This window comes from Eubalaena glacialis, chromosome 14 (assembly GCF_028564815.1).
Source record: "Eubalaena glacialis isolate mEubGla1 chromosome 14, mEubGla1.1.hap2.+ XY, whole genome shotgun sequence".
Lineage (NCBI taxonomy): Eukaryota > Metazoa > Chordata > Mammalia > Artiodactyla > Balaenidae > Eubalaena > Eubalaena glacialis.
This window is the reverse complement of record NC_083729.1, coordinates 23,412,705-23,432,039: the sequence shown is the minus strand read 5'-3', so window position 1 is coordinate 23,432,039 and position 19,335 is coordinate 23,412,705. Positions and strand designations below refer to the sequence as shown.

Genomic DNA, 19,335 nt, shown 5'->3' with positions numbered 1-19,335 from the left:
GTTCATCAGTTGGGTCCTTTCTCCCCCATCCTTGCTTGACTTCAACTCAACAACCTAAGAGGCAGCAGAAATACTCCCGCATCCCCACTCTCTGATTTTATTTTCATCATGATTGGTTGTTTGCTGTCCGCACACACATTGCTCCAGAAGGAGTTATGGCGGGATGCGAATAAACAGTCTGTGCTCGTAAACACTGCTCTCTTCAATCATTCCATGTGGGACTCCTTGTGTCCTAGACCCCGTGGGGAGACTTTAAAACATTGTACCAAGTCAATTACTGCTCCTTCTACCAGTAAGAATAATAATTAATACTTAGTGAGTGCTTCTTACGTGCCAGCCACAATTCTGAGACTTGCGAGACTTCATTTCTTTAATCTTCACCACACACCTGGGCTAGAAGGTAGGTTTTTCTTATCCCCATTTTACAGATGAGGAACAGGAAAGTTCAATTACTTGTCTAAGGTTGACCACATGAGTCCTTTGCTCTTGGACATGGAGAGAAGTCCATAACAGGAAACCCCAGGTATTCAGGACACCATCACCCCAACAGCCCACATTAATACAGACTTTCCCTGTCTACATCTCTTCTCTCTCTCCCTGCCCCCCTTCTCCCTCTCTTCCTCTCTTCTACCCCTTACTAGTTCTTTACCTTCCTAGCTCTGTGAATGAGGCATTTCCCTGCCCCTCTCTGAACTTGACCGCCCTCTCCTGACAGTGGAGAGAGGACCCTCCTTGCTGACCTCATGGGCTGATGCAGGGGAGAGACCTCCAGCACGAGGGTGGTGCGCTCGGCCTGTTAGGAGCCGCTGGGTTGGCAGGAGGGGAGTCAGTCTTCATACCATGGCAGGAGCCCACGAGCTCTGTCCTGTTGCAGCATATCAGGCTACGGAGCCGCTGGTGGGAAAGGCGGGAAGAACACCATGATGCGATCCCACGGCGTGTCTGTGCTGGGCATCTTCAGCCTGGAGAAGGACGACGTGCTGTACATCCTGGTCGGGCAGCAGGGGGAAGATGCCTGCCCCAGTGTAAGTGCCCAGAGCGGGGGTTTCTCCTCCACACTCACCAGGACCCAGGCAGGTCCCTCAGAGGACACAAACACTGGACACATGCCTTTGGAGACCTCACGTTCAAAGATGGCAGGACTCACCCTTTATTCTGCCTGCAAATGCTCCTCCCTTTCCAGGGCCATTTGGGTGCATGAGAAAGTGGGTGGTGTGGCTTTGGGGGTCGCACATCCTTACAGGCACCGAGGCTGAGGCATGGGTTTCATGAGCAATCTTTGAAACTGAAGAGCTGAATTCTGCTAAAATGGGCAAATGGTTGTTCCTCTTAGCACAAGTGCGAGTTGAAGCCCACTGCCTAAGCTTTCTTGCAAGGGCACCATTGTCTTTAGCCGTATTATCATAAACAGGAAAATACCAGACTAAACATGTCTTGTTCAGCTCTAAATCACAGACTCATAGCCACATATATGCATATAAAACCATAGAAAAAGTTCTGAAAGATACAGATAACAGTGGTTGTTTCTGGAGAGGGGACTGGAGTTGAGGGTGCTTTGTCAGTAATGTCTGATATTGTTACAAAAATAATGCGTTCACATATTATTTATTATTTGTGTGATTAAAACTTTTTTTAAGTTTTTTAAGCACAGACTCAGAGCTGAAAGACCATGTAATCCACTTCCCCCATTTCACAGATGAGAACATGGAGACCACAGAAGTGAAGGGACTTGTCCAGAGTCTCTCATAATGCAGCACAGAGACTCTGGCTCCTATTTTTGCTGCCCCAAACTTGCTTGGGGCTCAGTTTCTACAGCCTTTTTCCCTTTTCCACTTATAGCACATCACTTGACAAGCCAGACTGTCATCCTCTGCAGCCGCAGAGACAACCCTTCATTCTGGTTCCTGACCCCACTGGGGTGTCCAGCTGTCAAACAGGGAGAGCTCCAACAGCAGTACTTAAGAAAGCCAGTAGTGGTCTAAAATGACCAGGAAGGGCAGTGGAAACTAATAAAGCAGCAGCCATGCCTCTTGCCTCTGCTGGGGGACGCAGGACCCTGGTGGTGCTGGCTGTCTTGATAGGAACTCAGCACTCTGCAGGGGGGTCTCCGCATTGGGCCAGGCCACGCCCTCACCTGAGGGTGAACTTCTGCACTGGGTGGGACCAGGGCAGGGATCTGGGTTCTAGGTCTCAGGGCCCAGGGCTCCTTCCCCAGAAACTTATTCAAGAGCAGAGTTGGGAGACAGGTGTGGGAACAAGAGCTATGAGAAAGCAGTTCAATTCCACAGAATAACCTCAAGGCTTCTAAGAGTCAGGCCCCAGGCTGGGAGCCAGGAGTAAAGTATGCGCCCTACCCCCAACCCCACCTTAGAGGCTGAAAACAAAGCAACGGGAGTAAGCTGAGCAGGTGCAACCTTGGGCGTGAGAAATGTCTGGACTCTTTTATTTAGCAACTATAATCAGGACTTTCCAACCTGATATAATGTATTAAGTCATTACATTACAAGCCGCTGTAATTTTCACAGGAATTTATTGAGTGCTAATGTAATTCTTTCATCTAAGCAGAAAGATTGCATTGACTTCCGCAAGGAACTTTTACTTGATTGGATTGTCATCAGTTACATCTTTTCACAGGACTGAGTCCTTCTTTTTTAATTCAATTGTAATCTACTTGTTCCTCTGGACTGCTGCATTTTATCATTTTATTAATCAACCTACTTGCTCTCAAACTTTGGATGTGCGAGGAAAGTTCCAAAGAAGCCAGGAACAGAGGGCAGCCCCCTCTGCTGGTCGGGTCGGGCATAGCATGGGCATGGGGAAAATAATTGGTCTTCCCAGTTGCTCCACACCTCCGCCCCTCAGGAGTCATTTGAGAAAGGGAGAAAGACATTTTACAGGCACTACCTCAATCTCCAGTCCTCCCCAGGCCGAAAAATGGTGTCTAGAGAGGATCTTCTAGAGAATGAAGTGGACCCCCAGAATTAAACTGCCGGCTTTGGCAGCTCTGCAGGTTCTACTGCATTTCTGCGTGGAGTGGCTCTTCCCGTGTGTCTGGCCAACCCAAGCCTGGAATGGGCTCCAGCTGCTGGAACCACCCCCGCACACACACACACACACACGCACACGCACACGCACACACACACACACACACACACACACACCCCTCAGCCCCTGTCCTCTACACTGTAGGCTGTTTAGCAGCATCCCTGGTCTCTACCCACCAGATGTCAATAGCATCCCTCAGAAATGACAATCAAAAATGCCTCCAGACATTTCCAAACGTCCCCAGGGGAGCAAAACCATGGGTCTAAATGTTAGCTTCCACCACTACCATCACTCACAAGGCAAGTATTGTGAAGGGCCAGCCCACACCCACCCAGTTCCCAAGTCTTTCAAATGTATTCAGCAAATATTTATTGAGTACCTACTACATGCCAGTCACTGTTCTAGGAACTGAGGAGATATTCATGAACAAAAGGAAGATCCTTTGCTCTCACGGAGCTTACATTGACTCCAGGGGAGGAGGGACAAACAGACAATAACTAGTAAACATAAGTTCCTCAGGACACCCAAAAGAGACAGGGTTAGGGTGAATAGAAGTAGGGTGAAGGGGCGTCAGGTGTGCTGGAGTTCAGAGGCAGGTTGCAATAGTAAATAGAGTGGTCAAGGGAAGTCTACTGAAAAAAAGACAGCTGAGCAGAGTCCTGAACGAGCTGAGGGACTGAACCAGGAAAATAAGTGGGGACTCCAGCAGAGCAGAGGCCGAGTCCCCAGGCGGGCCGTGCCTGGTGTGCTCGAGGAACAGCCAGGATGAGTGGATGGAGCAGGAGGGAGAGTGGGCGAGAGATGAGGGAGGGGTGATGGGGACCGGGTCAGGCCATCAGAAGAACATGTTGAAGCCATAGGAGGGTTTTGAGCAGAATAGTGACCTGAAGCGATTTGCATACTAGCTCCTCTGGCTACAGTGTGGAGAACAGACCACTTGGGCCCAAGGGAGGAGTCGGGGGCAATGACTCTAATGGCTATTGCATTAATCCAGGCAAGATGATGGTGGCTTGGATAAAGACAGTAACAGTGAAGGTGGTGAAAAGCGGCTGAATTCTGGGTGTATTTAGAAAATAAAATCCAAGAATTGTGCCCGAGGCACTGGAAGGAGGGAGCTGCCTTCACAAGAGCCGGGGCCTGCTGCGGAAGGAGCAGGTTTACTGAGCTGCACTGATCTGGTAGACAGCCACGTGGAGGCTGCTTGTGGACAAGGAAGACAGGCCGCTGGAGTTCAGGAGAGAGGTCTGGAAAGGAGATGCAAATCCGAGAGAGATCAGCATAAACTGAGACAGGTTGAGATTGTCTAGGGAGTGGTATAGATGGAGAGGACCACGGGCTGAACCCTGCAGACCCCCAACATTTAGAAATGGAGGAAAGAGGAACCAACAAAGGAGGCGGGGAGGGGGGAGCCAGGGATGTAGGAGGAGACTCCAGAAGTCAGGTCAAGAAAGCGAATCGTGGAAAAGTGATCAGCTCCTCCAAATGCAGCTGTGGACCCAGCAAGATGCAGACTGAGAAACGAATCAACTGTTCCCCTCCCCCCACCCCATTCAAAGGAGACACCTGAGCCACCGGGGCAGCGGGGAATGGGCTGACTCTGGGCTCTAGTTAGACAAAGGCCATCCTGCAGCCCAGCTGCTTCCTCCAGCAATCTCCAGCCATCGGCAAGTTCCGTTCAAGGGAAGAGGGCATCCCCAAGGGGTGGGGGGCCCCACTGCTGCCAGGCAGAGGAGAGGAGGAAAGGGAGCAGGGTCGGAGGGGATGGACCTTCTTAGCACCACTGGTTCGCACTGGGCAGCTCCCCAATTTTTTTTTTAATTATTTATTTAGACTTTTTGGCTGCATCGGGTCTCAGTTGCGGCATGTGGGATCTTTCGTGGTGACGCGTGGGCTTCTCTCTAGTTGTGGTGTGCGGGCTTAGTTGCCCTGTGCCATGTGGGATCTTAGTTCCCCGACCAGGGCTCGAACCCGTGTCCCCTGCATTGGAAGGCGGATTCTTAACCACTGGACCACTGGGGCAGTCCCGCAGCTCTCCAATTAATAGAGGAGGGCAGATCCAGACAGATGGCCCAGCAAATCTCCAGTCAGGAAGTGAGACTGGACACTGTCTTCTGTGCTGTGCTCTGCCTAGCTGGCAGCACACATTTCCATGCCCTGTCCCTGGCTCTGCCCTCAGAGCCTGCCCCTTGCATCTCAGGCCCTCCCCAGGCAGCGGTTAGCAGGGTTTCCTTCCAGCAGACTCCATGCCACTCGGCCCCCGCCTCAGCCCTGGATGGCACTGCACATACACAGGAGAAATGTCAGCTGTCCACAACAGCAACTCAGACCTTTCTACCAGCACTAAATCCACTCTAAAAAATATCAAATTATTTCCATCATTAAATCCAAAATGCCATAAAACAAATTGCATCTCAGCTATTTATCTGGAAATTTCTCTAGTACTCATTCCCGGCACCCCTGAGTGCTTTAGCATAAGGAGTGGCTCAAGATGAATTGCCATGTCCACTGGTTGGTTACACAGCAACATTCGGTGAAAATTTGATGTTTTGTTGGCCTTTTTTCTATGATGCGAAAGAAAAGTCATTTTCCTCCAAGGTCAGGCCAATGCGTGGAGAGTTCGTCTCAGCTGCTGTGACCGACAAGCAGGGTGGCTGTTCTTGAAACGCTGCCCTCTTTATTCAGGGATTCCAGGCTTCTGGGTCACAGGAATTTCCAGCCTGTCCCCAGAGACTCCCAGATGCCTGGGCCCACACCAGGTGGAATAAAATCCGAGGTTGGCCTTCCGCTGTTTTCTTCTCTTTACAAGATACTTCAAACTGCAACTTCTCAAAATACCTCAGTGGCTCCTTGCTGCTTAGAGAATGAAGTCCAGCTCCTTCTCTGTTTGTATTCAAGGCCCCTGTCCAGGATCTGACTGTCCAGTTAGGTTCCCTCTACCCACTCCCGTTTACACTCCTGCCAGCCCTGTCTTACCGCATGGGGTCTTTATCACCCCCTCTTCAGAATCCAAAGGATCCTAACAGGTCCTCCTGGACCACCTCTCTGTCCTCAGATGGACTTTTCTGAGCCACAGAGACTCCTTATACTTTTCCCCCCAAATACCCCACTCACCTCCTTCCCTCTGGGCTCATGCTGATCTCCTCCCCTGTAATGTCCTAACTTTCTCCCATTCTCAGTGTTTAAAAATCTCCCCATCCTTCAAGGCCCAAGTGAATGCCACCTCCCCCAGGCAGTCCTCCCTGCTCACCAGTCCAGCGACAAAGCCTCACTCTCCCTCCTCAATTTCCCATGCATTTTCTTCTAAGCTGTCCCTGTGGTCCTTTTCCAATAGTGCCCAGAGTGACAGTTATCTGTGTGTAGTTTTTGTCTCCTCAATTCAACGGCAAGCTATTTGAGAGATCGTCAGACCCTATCTTTAAACATAGAAGGTCTGTGTGCTGGGAGGTAGAGAACCCTGGGCACAAACCTGAGGTGCTTTTTGTTTCTCCAGACAAACCAACTAATCCAGAAAGTCTGCATTGGAGAGAACAACGTGATAGAAGAAGAAATCCACGTGAACAAAAGTGTGCACGAGTGGGCAGGAGGGGGCGGAGGAGGGGGCGGAGCCACCTACGTATTTAAGGTGAGGTCTGGGTGCCAGCTTCCCCAGGGCAGTGCCTTCTCTGTGTCCTGGTGTTGGATCCTCAGGACAGACCTGGGAACGAAGCACCTCGGGTGCTCTTAGCCCCATTTAAAGTTGAGGAAACCGAGGCCCAGAGGGAATATAAGGTTCCCTGTCTGTCCAGGAAAGGACAGGCCCTTCTCATGTTGATGTGCCAGCTGGATTTCACCACGCAGACCTTTGCCATCCTGCTTCAGAGTCCCAGAGGGTCCCGCTGTGCCCTCCTCTGTCCTAAGGTGGACTTCTCTGATGTCATCGAAAATAGGCAAAGGTTTCCTGCTGGGTCTTCCTGCAGGGACGGTGATGCTGAGGGCTTAATCTTGAAGTTGTGGGGTTCAGAGCAGAGACCCCTGAGCGTGCAGAGGAAGGAGAGAGGAAGAAGAGGAGAGAGACCTGCTTCTGCACACCAGCTGCCAGACCCCTGAGGCTAGAGAGGAACTTCAGGAAAGGGGCTGTATAAACAGCCTCCTGGTATTCAGATACATTTATATCTCCTAGTGCTTTTGCTTCACGTACTGAACCTGGACTAGTACACGAGCCGGGGGTTGGAGGGGATGGAAGAGCTGACGGGTTGTTGTAACATGAGATCAGGGCCCTCAGGCCACTGAGATGTCACCCACTGCCCAGCAAACACTCGGCCACATTTAAACATTTAAATTGCTCAGGGGTCTCCAGAGTGGGAGCCCCACTCGGTTTCTCAATCTCTGAATGTCTCCCCTGGGCAGATGAAGGATGGAATGCCAGTGCCCCTGATCATTGCGGCCGGCGGTGGCGGCAGGGCCTACGGAGCCAAGACAGACACGTTCCACCCAGAGAGACTGGAGAATAACTCCTCAGTTCTAGGGCTGAATGGCAATTCCGGAGCCGCAGGTAAATCGCTGCAAGCCCACCCTCTCCCAAAACATTCTCCCGGGACTGTGTGAGCTTCAGCTCGGCCAGGCGCCATCACACACCTGTGGGCATCTTAGTCGCTGGCCCTTGAGATGCTGGGAGCTCTGGATATTGGTACCGGGATCAAGAGAGGAAGGGCAGGCCACACCCTGGGGACCCAGAGGCCCCCTTGCCAACACGGGGTTTGGACTTGCAGAAGGTCACTGAGAAAATAAGGCAGGCGGCAGCAGTCTGACCGCCAAACCAACTGTCCCCGGGTTTTACCAAATGCAACTGGATGTGAGCAGGTGGAAGAAATCTGGGCAGAGTCAGGCCCCCCGGGGCCCCTGTGGTTTGTTCATACTTCCGGGCCCCGGGCTGCCAGTGCACACATCTCCTTGCTGGAAAATCTCTTTCTGGAATCTCCATGGTTGGGCTCTCTGTCTCCTTAATGAGAGCCAGCAACACAGAAATAGGGGGCAGACACCAAAGGGGATGTGAATTCTCTGATTCCTCCAAAGTCAGCCATTCATCTTTGTATTTTCTTTTCTCCACAATCAGATCGAGGGAGGATTTTTGAAGGCGTTTAAGATTTGAGATTAATTAAAATAAATACTCAGACTTTCTCTCCAATTGAGAGAGAGCTAGAGATAGAAGAAAGAGGAGAAGCGGTCACAGCGAGGAATTACCGCAGTGATATTTACAGTGCCCCTTACATCCGTCCAGCATGTCATAAATTGCAAAGCACTTCCACATCTATTATACATGTGCTTTTCAAAACAGTCCTGTAGGGTTTTCCAAACATATCATTTCATTTTACAGAAGGGTCAACAAGCTCATTGAAAGTTGGTGGATTTTTTTTCTCAAGATGGCCAAACTGTTTCGTACTTAATCCGTTTTTTAAAACACTGTTGTTGCTGTTTTTATTTTTACGCCCATTGTTTTCTTTCCCACACGTTTGCTTGAAGGCTGCAAGATAGAGTGGGGGTCGGAAACCAACTTAGCTGGGGACTGTGCAGGACTCAAGGGTAGAGTTCTCCGGGCAGGGGAAGGAGGGCAGACTTGGTATCAGGCCCATCTCATCCTAACTTATTCACTAAGCTCGTGGCCCCGAATAGCCAGCAGAGCCCACTTCCAGCTGACGGCGCTGAGGGGCCTTCCCTCCACCACGTGACATCAACCACCTTGACTGGCGCCATACCCACCCTCTGGCTGGCAAAGAGAGGCCAAACACTTGGAGTCCTGTAGCTTCCGAAGCTGACAGAAGGTCCTCACGACTTGTCCAGGGCCTCAATTCAGCTCTGCTTGTCTCTGTTCCAGACCCAAGCTTCTTCCTGACCTCGACCTCATTTCCTGAAAACTGTCTCCCTCTTTCTAGCACCATAGTCATCCCTGTCTGCAGCTTTCCCCACCTAGATGTCCCTCTGCTGCCCCCTCTGGGTGCAGAAGAACCTTGGCCACAAGTTCTCCCAGAGGACCCTTCCGGGCAGGGTAACCCTTACGGTTCCAGCAGACACACGCACAGCTGTTTCTCCCGGTTCCCACCTTCCATCATCTGCTGGAGCAGAAAGGGCTTTGGGGTCTTCTGGAGTAAACTGCCTCTTGAAATGTCACACAAAACAATATGGGGAGACAAGGTGGGCGTCCTGGAATTTCCAGGGCCTCGGGAGAGATGTATTGTGGTCTGCCTGTGGCCTTAAGATACAGTTACGTTCAACCTAGCTCTGTAAAGAACATTTCGTTTGCAAGAGTTCAGAGCAGGCCCAGGCGTTGGGAAGCACAGCTCCAGCTGCTGCCACTGTAGCCAGAGCATCACCACCTCCACCCCCAGCTCTCTTTGCTCTTGACCTTGGAGCAGCTCCTTAGAAGCAGGCAGGCAAGACACTGCCTGAGCTTCAGAGTGTGAGGCCTTCTGCCTGTGTGTGTCCTGCCTCACAAACACCCAACGATCCCTCCACTTGGCGGTTTGTAAAACATTTCATACACTCCCTGTCTTCTTTGATCCTAACATCCACCCCATGAGGCGTCTCATTATCTTCAAGTGACAGGTGAGGAAACCAAGTCTCAGACCGGGGAAGTTCTTGCCTAGTAGACAATTAAAGCACTTTGGGTTATTTGGTGCCTTAATCCAGGATTCCTGCTAGGAATTTCACTGCCGTGACCTCGGCAGGGTTTTGACAGTTGGTCCTGGTTCTTTGAGATGGGAAGCAGTTGATGAAACGAAGGCCGGGCGCTTCAGGAGTTGGCAGGCATAGAGGGAAGGCAGAGGCACAAGTTTAGTAGTCGTGCTGCCTGTCCCCTCCACTTCCCCCGTCCCTCACTGAGCACACTCCCGGGCTTTTGAGCCAGAGGCCTGACAAGAAGCTGGGGTATGAGGCGCTCCCATCAGGACGTGCACGACTGTGGCCAGAGCAGGTCTCCCTCGGGCAAAGGGCACGCTCGGCCGTGGACTCTGAAGGCCCCAGGCCCCACTGAGGACAGGCCCCCTGGGCACTGGACAGGGCCAAGCACCCCTCAGAGACACCGAGTCCTGCCTCCTTCGCCAGGCCCAGCAGCTGCCCAAGCCCAGCCGGCACCCTCACCTAGGCGTTTCTCCGTCTCTTCCCGCAGGTGGTGGAGGTGGCTGGAATGATAACACTTCCTTGCTCTGGTCTGGAAAGTCTTTGCTGGAAGGTGCCACCGGAGGACATTCCTGCCCCCAGGCCATGAAGAAGTGGGGGTGGGAGACCAGAGGGGGTTTCGGAGGGGGTGGAGGGGGGTGCTCCTCAGGTGGAGGAGGCGGAGGATACATAGGTAAAGATGATTCGTGTTCAAGGTGTCACTGCCCTCCCCTCTTAGTCCTAGGCACCTCACCCCCCTGTCCTCTCCCCGGCCCCTGCCTGCACGCCCCTGGCCCACCCCCAGTGTGGATTGTGATGTGACCGTGCACGCCTTCCTCCCAGCCCCACCAGACGAGCCAGAGGCAGGATGCTGGCTTTCGAGCCAGCATCCTGCCTCGAGGTTTCGATAAGACAGCATCAAGATCCCATATGATTCTTGATCTCCCCCAAAGCCGATGATAAAGGGGCTTTGGCTTCCCAGCCTCTTCTCTGAGCCTCCCCCAAGGACGCACTGGCATGAGAGCCTTGGAGGCCAGACTCCTCTACCCCGTGCCTCCCTTCGGATGGCCTGGCCCGAGTCCTTGCCAAGCCAGCTCCCTGAGGACCTGGTGTGCGGCTTCCGGCCTCATGGACTCCCCACACTCCCTTTCCTGCTCCAGCCCACCAGCTTCCAGAAGGGCGCCATTCCCCCTGCTGGTGGGTGCTTGTCCTGAGGGCAGCTGCGGGCAGCCCCGGCCCAGCCCTTCAGCAAGCAGCTGGCCCCTGGCCCCAGCTCTCCTCTGGGCTTCAGAGCAGAGCAGAAGAGCCTTCTGAAGCTGAGAGGCATCCCCACAGACTAGGACACAATGCATGCACGCGCTGTGGTGTGCTGTCCGTGTTTTGCTTTACGCTGTGTGTGAGATACTTGTGTTAACCAGATGCTCTTCTTTTCCAAGCCGAGGGCGGGTGGGAGGAGCCCAAGGGGAGGAGCCCAAAGATAACCCAACCCCCACTGAAAGGAGGGACAGGAGCCTAAAGGCACAGGGGCCCATCCCCCCTGCCCCAACCCTGACCGGATGGGACAGGAGAGCCACTCCTCGGTGCTACTGCCCGGCCAGTCCTGGAAGAGGGGCCGAGGGGCCAACCCAGCCTGGGGAGACTAGAACTCTTCCGACTCTTGCTAACATGGACTACTTCCTGGGGGTGCCCAGCAGAGTGGGGGAGACCGCCCAGCGGGAGCTGGCCCGGACCTGGAGGAGAAAGTGGCCCACACATCAGGCTTCTACTGAGCCAAGCCCCAAGTGCAGCCCCTGTGCCCTGAGCCTCCCTTCCCTCCCCACCGCCCCACCCTCGAGGACCCTCCCTGACCCCGCTGCTTGCCCTGCTGATGCGCACGTGTGTCCAGACTTGGGCACCCACCTCTCTGCGTTAAACTCTCCTCTGGTTTGCCGCAGGTGGCAATGCAGCCGCAAACAATGACCCCGAGATGGATGGGGAGGATGGGGTCTCCTTCATCAATCCACTGGGCATCCTGTACACCCCGGCTTTAAAAGGTACCCCCTCTGCCAGGTGGCAGAACCAGCTTCCTTAAGCCAGCTCTCCCTCCCAGCTAAAACTCCAGGGCTACTGATGTGAGTCCAGGACACAAAGGTGTGATTGTGGGTCCCTTGCAGGCAAGTCTTCTTAGTGGTCATCTCACCAAGTTTTCTGGAAATCAGGATGCGTGATCTGACTTGGACACAGAAGGAGAAGACTGGCCAGCCCTAGAAAATGCAACAGTAATAGGCCCAGTACCTGTAGCAGCCAACCTAAGTGACCCTCGTGTGGACCCTGCCACTTGCCTGCCTGTCCTCTGAGTTTCCCTCTCCAGATGCACCCTGGACTTTCCTGCACAGGCAGTGCTCCCAGTGGCAATGGGACGTAGGAGCAGGGACCAGAGAACCCACCCTGACCAGCTGGAGACAGAGCGCAGAGCCTGGGGGTGGGGTGCAGGGCGGCCTCTGCCCGAGGCTGACCCTTCCTCCTTCTCACCAGTGATGGAGGGCCACGGGGAAGTGAATATCAAGCATTACCTGAACTGCAGCCACTGTGAGGTAGATGAGTGCCACATGGACCCCGAGAGCCACAAGGTCATCTGCTTCTGCGACCACGGGACAGTGCTGGCCGAGGACGGTGTCTCCTGCATAGGTAAGGGGGTGGGGGAGGGAGCCCAGAGCTTGAGCCACAGCTGGTTTCTTTGGTTCTGGGACACCTCAGATGCAGTTTTGTAAACTTCCTGACACCCCTGTCTGCCCCCAGCACCAGTGCTCTGACGATGGGTAGAAGGACCTGTGTGTGAAAGGTGGGTCACGGCTCGGGAAGGAGTCGCAAGTCACCTAGTCCCACCCCTAATCCCGGATGTGACCCCCACATCCCCACCAGGGGACCAGCCCATCTCCACTGGCCACCCCAGCGCCAGGGACCTCAGTACTCCTAAGGCACAGCATCCCATCGGGGAGTTACAGAGCCAGACCCGTTCCTTCCAGCTTCCACTCCTCGGCTCCCTGCTCACAGTGGCCCTTCAGGCGCGGCATCTGAACACAGCGCTGCGGTCCTCCTCCTCAAGTCTTCTCCAGATTAAATAACCCGTTCATTGCCATCCATTCATATGGGACACAGGTTTATGCCTCCTCCCCATCCTGGTGTTCCCGTTGTCAATGTCCCTTTTGAAATGCAGTGTCCGGGCCCAGGCACGGTGCCTCGGTGTGGTCGATGCCAGTGTGCACCTGGGCCCTCCCTCCCATACGCTGGGCCCGGTGCGCTCGAGGACAGAGAATCAATTCAGCCTCTAAAGTCTAACTGACCAGGACACTCTGTCGCTGGGTTGTACTGAGTTTGTAGTCATCTAAGGTGCCTGAATCTCTTCTACAGCCACTGTTGGCTCACCTTTCATCCTCATCCTGTCATGCACATTTGATGTTTTGGATCAATGTCCACATTTTGATATTTATCCCTCTTACATATTCCCTCCCCACAAAAGCTACTGTTGAAAGTTGTAAAACCAGGACAAACCTGCTTCATGCCCTGGTCCTCTGAAAAGGATGGTGGTCCAGGTGTCCAAGGCTGGGGAGGGTCTTTCTGACTTGGGGCCAGCTCAGAGGAGAATCCGCGTGGTCATCGGTGCCCCGTGGGGACCTGTCTTCCAGTGTCGCCCACCCCGGAGCCCCACCTGCCACTCTCGCTGATCCTCTCCGTCGTGACCTCTGCCCTCGTGGCCGCCCTCGTCCTGGCTTTCTCCGGCATCATGATCGGTGAGTGTCCCAGAGCCCCAGCACTTCCACAGCAGGGCAGGGAAGGCAGATCTGGCAGAACAGAATAGCATCTCAGGCTGTGCCATGGATGCTGAAGTTTCACTCTGGGTGGGTAGTGATGAGGGCAGCCCAAGCCAAGCCAAAACAGAAGGCCCCCTCACTCCACCCCCCTGCACATCCCTGGCTCCTAGGAGCCCCCAATTCTGAACCTCAGCCCTGTGCATAGCCTCCTGGTTGCTCAAGGAGGGGCCACTCTTCAGAGGAGAGCACCGTGGCTAAAGGTCAGCCCCACCCCAGACCTCACTTTCAGCTCTCATCAGACCTGGGCTTCAGCGGGCTCTTCTAGTCTGGTTTTCCTGTGTCACGCCTCCAGCCCGCCCTTCCCCACTCCATGCAGAGAATGCAGAGCTGGTTTCTGAGTGTTTCCCATTAGGCCAGTGAGCCAAGGGGTGCTGATCTGCAGGTCGCAGAGGGCTCTGCATGGTCCAGCCAGGCTCTTCCTGCTGGAACTGCCCGGGACAGGTGGGCAGGGGACCTGAGGGGAAGCAGAAGGAAAGGCTCAGCTCCAGGCAGCACTTTCAGGCCAGCCCCTCGAGGGCAAGGGAATCTGGGGTTGGACAGGGTGGTGGCAGCTAATGTGATTCCAATGATGCCGTCCTGCAAAGAGCAGGATGACAAGAGCTAACTGGTTGCACACTTACCGCACGATGGGTGACTGACACATTTTAGTTCACCGAACCCTCAGAGAGCCCTATAACCACAGTTGGCATATTTCACAGAGGAGGAACTGAGCGCACAGGAGTGGACTCACTTGCCCTGGCCCCGCCCTGTGAATCACCTCCCATGGAGTCTGCCTTATATATAGAATGTTCTCACACATAGTAGTAACAGTGATAGTGGCACTGCACGGCTTGTGGGATCTTAGTTCCCTGACCAGGGATTGAACCCACACCCCGGCAGTGAGAGCACCATGTCCTAACCACTGGACCGCCAGGGAATTCCCTCCAAAACCATTTTATGTTGGTGAATTCATTTCATTATCACAAGCCTAGGGGATGGGGAGTGGGGCTTTAGGAGACAGGGCAGGAGTTATTGTCCCTGCTTACAGAGAAGGAGACTGAATCCAAAGAGGTCACGTGTCACTTGTCAGTGTCACAGCTTGTGAGTAACAAAGGCAGAATTAGAACTCAGGTCCTCAGGCACCAGCTTAGACCCAGTTTAGAGACCTTTCACTCTGTGATGGTCTCCAGCTATGTGGCTTGGCGGTTCTTCAACTGTAGGAGACACAGGTGACCAAGAGCCCCAGCTGTACTCTCAAATCCATTGCCATGCTTGCCCGACCCAGCGCCTGGGCAGAGCAGAGCTGCTAAGGCAGACCCCCTCCTGGAGATATGGGACTCCTCTGACAGCCGACTTCGGATCCAGAACCTAGCAAGAGCCTTGCTGGAACTTCTTTAGACTGAATGGCCGTCTAGGGTCTTTGCTCAACCTTCCCTCACCCTGTCCTTCACATGGGGTCAGACTTTCAACACAGTATGGTGGCTTCCCAGCCTTCCTGGGTTCCCTCCCAATTATCTCTCACAGGCATTTCCCCTAATAAAATCCTTGCGTGTTTAATCCTGTCTTGGGTCTGCTTCTCAGAGGACCCAAACTAATGTGCCTCTGCCCCTCCATGATACAATAAATCTTGTCCATTCATATGATTTTAAGCTTTACATTTACTTTCATCTTTCAGTTAGAGGTACGCTTTCACATCTGTAATCATTTTGTTGGTATGACTAAGTGTGATGGAAAGATTTAGATCCCTGTGGAGGAGCTGGAGATCCAGGAAGGCTTCCTGGAGGAGGTGGCCTGGCTGCCTGGCCCGGGCCACCTTGCGCTGACCTCCATGTGTCTGCAGTGTACCGCCGGAAGCACCAGGAGCTGCAAGCCATGCAGATGGAGCTGCAGAGCCCCGAGTACAAGCTGAGCAAGCTCCGCACCTCCACCATCATGACCGACTACAACCCCAACTACTGTTTTGCCGGCAAGACCTCCTCCATCAGTGACCTGAAGGAGGTGCCCAGGAAAAACATCACCCTCATCCGGTGAGTGCCCATCACTGTCCTGGGGGGCAGCGGGGGTTGTGGGGGAGGCAGGGAAGAGAGAGCTCCAGGGGGCTGGATGTCATCCCTGCACCACGAATTCCTCCGGCAGTAAGAAGCCAGTAGAGCCACCCCTTGGGGCACCCCCAGCCCCCCCAGGGGGAGAAGGTTCAGTGTTCAGGGCCATTTGGGGGGGGGTGTTTGCTTGTTCAACACCCCATATACACATGGGGTTGGTACAATGAGAGGGGGATTAGATGGGAAGAATGGGGCTCTCCTCAAAATCCACCCAAGTGCCCCTCCCCAAGCCTTGCTCCCCTCCCCACTCCCAGCTCCCAGAGCACCCTCTGCACGTGTCTGTCACTCACCAAGCACACTCCAGGGGGTGTCCGCCAGCTGTCTATGCCCCTCACCCCCGGCCCCAGGGAGCACAAGCCTCCCTGGCAGGCTTAGTCTTAGTCCCCTCTAGGTCCCTGGCAAATATTAGAGACTCAGTAAGTGTTCACAGAAGGAATGTCCAGCCAGTGTCCTGAATCCTGGCTTGGAAACTTTCTTGCCAGGTAAAGCAATGGAGGCCCAGGACCGACGAGCAAAGCCAGACTGAGGGCATTACCCTTGAGGGTGTGCGTGACCCCCTGGCTCCCGTGTGCATCCACTAAATGTGCCCCTGTCTCATCTCGCCTTCTCTTTGCACAGGGGTCTGGGCCACGGCGCGTTTGGGGAGGTGTATGAAGGTCAGGTGTCTGGAATGCCCAACGACCCGAGCCCCCTGCAAGTGGCTGTAAAGGTAAGAGGCGGCTCCCTCGTGGGCCTGACCTTGGCCAGGGGTCTCTGTAAGCGTGGCTCTCTGCTGACAGCCTCTGACCTCTGCGGCTCACAGCCTCCTTCTCCTTCCCACCCTCCCTTCTGTGCCCAGACGCTGCCTGAGGTGTGTTCCGAACAGGACGAACTGGATTTCCTCATGGAAGCCCTGATCATCAGGTACCGACACAGGGAGACACCCCACACCACTGCCCCAAGCCTGTAAGGGACACGAGATGTTTCTAACAGGCACGTCTCTGAGGGAAACAGGGTTGTCCTGCAGCGTACCCCTCCCTCTCCAACAGGAGACTCCGTAAATTCTTAGCACGTCTTACCAGAGTGGAGCCAGCCCCCAGATGGTTGTCTTAGAAAAAGAATCCAATCGATATCACTCCGCCTTCAACCAGCATCCCTGTGTCATCCACTGGTTCTTTTCCCCCTTTTCTTAAGAAACAGAGCATGCTGGTTGTTGACAGTAGAAGATACAATCCTCCTCCAGGTATCTCTTCCACCGGGTGCTTCGCCAACCCCAGCTCTCAGCTCTCATGTAAAGGAAATGGGCCCCCAAGTGATGGAAGGCGCCCACCCTGGTCCACGCAGCTGGCCTGACCCTTCAACTGGTGGATCTGGGGCCCCCCACTGGGAGTCTCGGTGTCCGGGGCTCTGACAGCAGATGTTGGACCTTGAGATCTGGCCAGGCTCATGGCCTCCTGGTGCACTGGGGAACCTCAAACATCCTGAAGGCTGGGGCGGCCCGAGGTCTCCCCTTGACAGAAGTGGCAGAGGGAACGAGTCCAGAGCAGTGTGTGTGGTCTGCTGGGTCCATAGGAGGATAGCAGCAGGCTCAGCTCCTGCTTTAAAAATGACGTATTTTCTGATTGAGCATGTAATATGTGATTATTGAATAAAACCTGGAAAGTAGAAGAGTAGATGGAAGGAGACCCAAATCACTCCATCTCCCTACTTGGCAGTAACTAAACAGCATTATATTTGGGTGTACCGTCACCCAGTGTGTCACCTCTGCGCGCGTGCGCCCACGTGGAGTTCCCTGGCCCCGCTGCCTCACGTGTCCCGATAGGATCACGTTAATAAGAAAACCCGAATCTCAGAGCCCCCATGAGGAGTCCACAGTGGGAGCCCGTGGCCCTCTTCCTTGTTCTCTTCCACACACGGTCACCGGGCAGGTCTCACGCAGTCCCTCGGGGAGGCAGTTCCTCCAGCTTCCGCCTGAGGCCTTCCTCTGAAAACCCAAACCCCAAATGTGAATCCTGGCCAGCAGTCCACGCCCCAGCCTCGAAGCCCTCCTCTCCCCCTGCCCCACCTTCTCACCCAAGTCCCTCCTCCCCCCTCCCCCCCATGCCCCCCTCCCCCCCATGCCCCCCCTCCCCCCCCAGGCCCCCCCCCCCCCCGCCGCCTCCAAGCAAGTTCTTTCAAGCAGACTGAACTCCCGCCAGACCTGCCCTCTGGTTCTTCCAGCTGCTCAGCAACCAGATTATCCTCTGCTTAGGCCCAGCCTGGGACCCCTGCTTCCCATATTTACAGAAAACATTTACAAAATGTGGCTTCTGAAAGCATAACTCTGTAACCGGCTTTGCCCACTTAAGATTTTCCCAGACTCAGCTCAGTTAAATTCGGTTACTCCCCTCTGCCCTGCAGCAAGTTCAACCACCAGAACATCGTGCGCTGTATCGGGGTGAGTCTGCAAGCCCTGCCCCGATTTATCCTGCTGGAGCTCATGGCGGGAGGAGACCTCAAGTCCTTCCTCCGAGAGACGCGCCCTCGCCCGGTGAGTGAGAACCAGCCTTTCCCAGTAGCTGTGCCGGGGGACGGAGCGGGGGGCGGAAGGAGCCAGGGTGGGCAGCCTGGGAAGCAACATCCTCAGTGGGACCGAGGGAGTCGGCCCATGGGCTGGGATCCGGGGGAGAGGCGGGAGAGAGGGAGTCGGCCCATGGGCTGGGATCCGGGGGAGAGGCGGGAGAGAGGGAGTCGGCCCATGGGCTGGGATCTGGGGGAGAGGCGGGAGAGAGGGAGTCGGCCCATGGGCTCGGATCTGGGCGAGAGGCGGGAGAGAGGGAGTCGGCCCATGGGCTCGGATCCGGGGGAGAGGCGGGAGAGAGGGGACAGGAGGTGGCTGATGGCCGAGCCCAGCCCCAGGGAGTTTGTGCGAGGCTTGTGCAACAGCTTCTCCAGGTTGTATCTATTTTTATGGCCTGCTGATTGTGGAAAACCAAACTAGGGACAAGCACAGTGGGGGGACTTTCATGCCGCTGTGTCACTCACTCAACCAACTGACTTGGGGCGGGTCACTCTGCATCCACCCGTTCTGAGCCCCACTGTCCTCATCTCTCAAATGCGGACATCCTGACCTTGTAGTTTTACTATCAAAGTAGAGTGCTGGGGTATCTAGGAAGGTGCTGCATACATGTTATGGTTAAAGGGCTAGAGCTAGGGGGAGTGAAGAAACCTAAGTGGGCCCACCCACGCCCAGCCCTGCTTGGCCATTAGACCACCTGCTTAGGGCAGCCAACCCCCTCTAACCTCAGCATCTGCAATGTGAACTCCTCGGGCTAGGCTAGAACATCTCAGACAGAGATCATTTATAAAACACAGCACACTGGGCGAGCCCGGAGTCCAGCTGTCCACTCCTGTCACTGCCGGGGTCTTCAAGAGGCCTGGACCCTGGAAACTGGAGCAGAGCCGACCCCTGAGTTAGGACCTGACTTCCTTTAGTTGCCACTGGACTCTGAGGACCACGGGGAAGACTTGTACCCTCCCCACCCCCAGGAAAGCAGAGAAAGACTGACAACCGCTCTGCCACAGCAAGCCCAGAACGGAACACTCCTCACGAGGACCCCAGGTGGTGGCGGAAACCTCGGAAGGTCACGCCTACTCCAGCCCACGCCTTCACTCAGGCTCAGTTTAGAAACCGCATCCTTAGGAGCCTCCACACTGTTCCCGCAAGCCTCTGGGGGACCTCTCTCGGCATCTAAGAGGAATCCGATCTA

The 19,335-nt window shown here is 54.6% G+C and overlaps 1 protein-coding gene across 1 annotated transcript in view; it reads left to right on the top strand.

The window, feature by feature from the left end:
* The window catches only part of ALK (ALK receptor tyrosine kinase), a 756,061-nt gene that overhangs the window by 707,426 nt on the left and 29,300 nt on the right, over positions 1-19,335 (top strand). Inside the window, exons 14-24 of the mRNA XM_061210871.1 lie at positions 875-1,025; positions 6,536-6,667; positions 7,432-7,576; positions 10,187-10,369; positions 11,610-11,708; positions 12,190-12,342; positions 13,341-13,445; positions 15,346-15,532; positions 16,226-16,316; positions 16,446-16,510; positions 17,987-18,116. Of these exons, the coding sequence (XP_061066854.1) occupies positions 875-1,025; positions 6,536-6,667; positions 7,432-7,576; positions 10,187-10,369; positions 11,610-11,708; positions 12,190-12,342; positions 13,341-13,445; positions 15,346-15,532; positions 16,226-16,316; positions 16,446-16,510; positions 17,987-18,116 (1,441 nt within the window). The remainder of the gene's footprint in view (positions 1-874; positions 1,026-6,535; positions 6,668-7,431; positions 7,577-10,186; positions 10,370-11,609; positions 11,709-12,189; positions 12,343-13,340; positions 13,446-15,345; positions 15,533-16,225; positions 16,317-16,445; positions 16,511-17,986; positions 18,117-19,335) is intronic.